A 5,000-nucleotide genomic window follows, 5' to 3' on the forward strand; every position below is an offset into this window, starting at 1 on the left:
TACATACAATCACACTTACAAGCACTTCTCACCCTACATACAATCACACTTACAAGCACTTCTCACCCTACATACAATTACACTTACAAGCACTTCTCACCCTACATACAATCACACTTACAAGCACTTCTCACCCTACATACACTTACAATTACCCTACATACACTTACAAGCACTTCTCACCCTACATACAATTACACTTACGAGCACTTCTCACCCTACATACAATTACAAGCACTTCTCACCCTACATACAATTACACTTACAAGCACTTCTCACCCTACATACAATTACACTTACAAGCACTTCTCACCCTACATACACTTAAAAGCACTTCTCACCCTACATACAATACACTTACAAGCACTTCTCACCCTACATACAATTACACTTACAAGCACTTCTCACCCTACATACAATTACACTTACAAGCACTTCTCACCCTACATACAATTACACTTACAAGCACTTCTCACCCTACATACAATTACACTTACAAGCACTTCTCACCCTACATACACTTACAAGCACTTTTCACCCTACATACAATCTCTACCACACAGCCTAAGCCACTTGGTAGTGATACATTGGCTGTGTCGTCCCCACTTCGGTAGGGATAGGCCGGTCCTGCAGTGGATACTCAAACGGCTGATGATGATGATAGTTAGATAGATAGATGAGAAATAATATTGTGATTATTGTTATTGTTATTACTACTACTACTACTGTTACTACTACTACTACTACTACTACTATACTATTACTACTACTACTACTACTGTTACTACTACTACTACTACTACTACTGTTACTACTATTACTACTACTACTACTACTATTATTACTATTATTACTATTACTACTGTTACTACTACTACTACTACTACTAGTTACTACTACTACTACTACTACTACTGTACCCCTCACAGGTGCCGGCGTAGGTACAGTGGTCATATCCTTCCTGCTATGCACCTACTACAACGTCATCATTGCCTGGGCACTCTTTTTCTTGGTCAAATCCTTCGCCAAGAATTTACCGTGGAACAATTGCAATGCGACATGGGTTACGGATTGCTTTGATGGATATGGGGGCAACGTGACCTACCCTGCTGGTGCCATGTCACCTACTGAGGTCTTCTTCAAGTATGTCCTTCTATCTATCTGTCTATCTATCTATCTATCATCATCATCGGGACCTCCTTTCCCACCCTAGGGCAGGGTGAGGAGTAGCAATGTCCAGACAGCCCAAATTTACTCAATCCAATGGGCCACACTTCCATTCACTCACCATTCAAGCCCCTGGAATCCTGGCTCTATCTGATACACCACGTTCTGTAGCTTCACATAAACGTATCCGATAGAGTCAATGGGCCACACTTCCATTCACTCACCATTCAAGCCCCTGGAATCCTGGCTCTATCTGATACACCACGTTCTGTAGCTTCACATAAACGTATCCGATAGAGTCAATGGGCCACACTTCCATTCACTCACCATTCAAGCCCCTGGAATCCTGGCTCTATCTGATACACCACGTTCTGTAGCTTCACATAAACGTATCCGATAGAGTCAATGGGCCACACTTCCATTCACTCACCATTCAAGCCCCTGGAATCCTGGCTCTATCTGATACACCACGTTCTGTAGCTTCACATAAACGTATCCGATAGAGTCAATGGGCCACACTTCCATTCACTCACCATTCAAGCCCCTGGAATCCTGGCTCTATCTGATACACCACGTTCTGTAGCTTCACATAAACGTATCCGATAGAGTCAATGGGCCACACTTCCATTCACTCACCATTCAAGCCACTGGAATCCTGGCTCTATCTGATACACCACGTTCTGTAGCTTCACATAAACGTATCCGATAGAGTCAATGGGCCACACTTCCATTCACTCACCATTCAAGCCCCTGGAATCCTGGCTCTATCTGATACACCACGTTCTGTAGCTTCACATAAACGTATCCGATAGAGTCAATGGGCCACACTTCCATTCACTCACCATTCAAGCCCCTGGAATCCTGGCTCTATCTGATACACCACGTTCTGTAGCTTCACATAAACGTATCCGATAGAGTCAATGGGCCACACTTCCATTCACTCACCATTCAGGCCCCTGGAATCCTGGCTCTATCTGATACACCACGTTCTGTAGCTTCACATAAACGTATCCGATAGAGTCAATCCGGACGCTGTCACGTTAAAAAGGGGTGCCCAATCCCTGATCATGCACTCCTCACAACGTTCATCCAGCCAGCTCGATCTCTTGTCAGTCCCCTAGCCTCACCAACTTCCATACCTCTCTTCCTCACACACTCATCCACCACATCCCTCCACCTTCTCCTTGGCCTACCTCGCCTCCTCCCCCTCCACCTTCTCCTTGGCCTACCTCGCCTCCTCCCCCTCCACCTTCTCCTTGGCCTACCTCGCCTCCTCCCCCTCCACCTTCTCCTTGGCCTACCTCGCCTCCTCCCTCCTTCAAATTCATCCAGCCAGCTCGATCTCTTGTCAGTTCCCTAGCCTTACTGACTTCCAAACCTCTCTTCCTCACACACTCATCCACCACATCCCTCCAGATGAGATACATAGATGCCTGGAAGAAAGATTGAAAGCAGATTGTAGTGAGAGAAGGAAGGTGATAGATAGACAGATAGATAAAGGGATGAGACAAGAAAGGTAATAGATAGACAGGTAATTAAGAGATGAGACAAGAAAGGTAATAGATAGACAGGTAATTAAGAGATGAGACAAGAAAGGTAATAGATAGACAGGTAATTAAGAGATGAGACAAGGAAGGTAATAGATAGACAGGTAGGTAAGAGATGAGACAAGGAAGGTAATAGATAGATAGATAGATAGAGAGATGGAGAGGTGTTCTTCAAGTACGTGGATAGATGGAGTGACAGGATGAGATAGATATAATATTCGTTAGTAATTGTAGTGAAGTTGTATATAGGTGAGACAGGGAAGGTAATAGATAGACAGGTAGATAGATACATAGACAGACAGATAGATAGATAAATAGATAGAGGATGAGATAGATTTTTCAATAGTAAAGTTGTGTGATTTTTTGTGTAGTATACATGTGTACGCATATCTGTCTGTACGTATTTATGTACGTATCCCTGTATGTACGTATTCTATCAGTGTATGTATTTATGTATGTACGTTTTTTGTGTACGTATCTGTGTGTACGTATTTTTCTTACTATTTTGTCTTATTGAAAACGGAGAGATGGAAGGATGAGTGTGTATGTACGTATAAATGTGTGTACGTCTTTATCCATGTGCGTATCTGTGTGTACGTATTTACCCATGTGCGTATCTGTGTGTACGTATTTATCCATGTACGTATCTGTGTGTACGTATTTTTCTCACCATTTTCTCTATCTTTCAGTGAGGAAGGAAGGAATTGTATGTATGTATGTATGTTTATATGTACGTTTTTATGTGTATATCTGTATGTACGTCTTTACCCATGTGCGTATCTGTGTGTACGTATTTTCCTCACTATTTTCTCTATCTTTCAGTGAGATAGTCTTAGAGAAAACAGAAGGAATTGAGGAGATGGGAGGAATACGAGTGGAATTACTACTTGCACTGCTGGCCGCCTGGACGCTGGTGTATTTCGCACTCTGGAAGTCTATCAAGTCCTCTGGCAAGGTAGGTTATTATTATTATTATTATTATTATTATTTTTATTATTATTATTATTATTATTATTTTTATTATTATTATTTTTATTATTATTATTATTATTATTATTATTATTATTATTTTTATTATTATTATTATTATTATTTTTATTATTTTTATTATTATTATTGGTATTGTTATTATTGTTATTATTATAGATATTATTATTATTATTATTATTATTATTATTACAAGCTATTGTTATTGCTACTATACAGCTACTACTACGATTATTATTATTATTATTATTATTATTGTTGTTATCATCATCATTATTATCATTATTATTAATATTATTGCTGTTATTATTTCCGAATTATGGCGTCTGGCAATAGATAGATGGACATAACACAACTAACTCAAAGACAAACGGCCACCCCTTACAGGATGAAGGCGTGTGGCAATAGATAGACAGACAGATAGATAGACGTACGCAGCTCTCACTCACTCTATCTATCTATCACCAGGTCGTCTATTTCACCGCCACCGTGCCCTACCTACTCATCGGGGCCTTCCTGTGGCGGGCACTGACTCTGCCGGGAGCCTCCCTCGGCCTCCAGTATTTCTTTGATCCTCGATGGGAGTTACTGGGGAAGGCGGAGGTACGTGTGTGTGTGTGTGTGTGCGTGTGTGTGTGTGTGTGTGTGTGCGTGTGTGTGTGTGTGTGTGTGTGTGTGTGTGTGTGTGTGTGAGAGGGAGTGTGTGTGTGTGAGAGGGAGGGAGAGTGTGTGAGAGAGAGATGATTGGGAAGGATGTGTGTGTGTGTGTGTGTGTGTGTGTGTGTGTGTGTGTGTGTGTGTGTGTGTGTGAGAGAGAGGGAGGGAGTGTGTGTGAGAGAGAGGGAGAGATGATTGGGAGGAATGTGTGTGTGTGTGTGTGTGTGTGTGTGTGTGAGAAAAAGAGAGAGAGATGACTGGGAAGAATGTGTGTGTGTGTGTATGAGAGTGAGAGAGAGAGAGAGAGAGGGAGAGATGACTAGGAAGAATCTGTGTGTGTGTGTACGTGTGTGAGAGAGAGAGAGAGAGAGTTTGTGGCTGTTTGTGACTCCCTAACACCTTTCGCTAAGCAATTTATTTTATGTGGCATAGGTTAGGAGTGTAATGCTGTATGGTAGTGAGACCTGGGTAGTAAAGGAAGCTCCCTAACACCTTTCCCTAAGCAGTTCATTTTATAAACAATACAATATGACCACAACATATTCTCTCTCTCTCTCTCACAGGTCTATACACACACACACACACACGCACGCAATTCTCTCACTCTCTCACTCTCTCTACGGTCAGGATCAACACAGCCTC

At 41.8% G+C, this 5,000-nt stretch overlaps 1 protein-coding gene across 1 annotated transcript in view; it reads left to right on the plus strand.

Annotated features, from left to right (window-relative positions):
• Positions 1 to 5,000, plus strand: part of LOC145409815 (sodium- and chloride-dependent GABA transporter ine-like) — a 30,302-nt gene that overhangs the window by 15,466 nt on the left and 9,836 nt on the right. Inside the window, exons 5-7 of the mRNA XM_080280126.1 lie at positions 930 to 1,143; positions 3,537 to 3,669; positions 4,170 to 4,304. Of these exons, the coding sequence (XP_080136252.1) occupies positions 930 to 1,143; positions 3,537 to 3,669; positions 4,170 to 4,304 (482 nt within the window). The remainder of the gene's footprint in view (positions 1 to 929; positions 1,144 to 3,536; positions 3,670 to 4,169; positions 4,305 to 5,000) is intronic.

This window comes from Coenobita brevimanus, chromosome 9, assembly GCF_032717465.1.
Source record: "Coenobita brevimanus isolate Jiangsu-jjx chromosome 9, ASM3271746v2, whole genome shotgun sequence".
Taxonomy (NCBI): domain Eukaryota; kingdom Metazoa; phylum Arthropoda; class Malacostraca; order Decapoda; family Coenobitidae; genus Coenobita; species Coenobita brevimanus.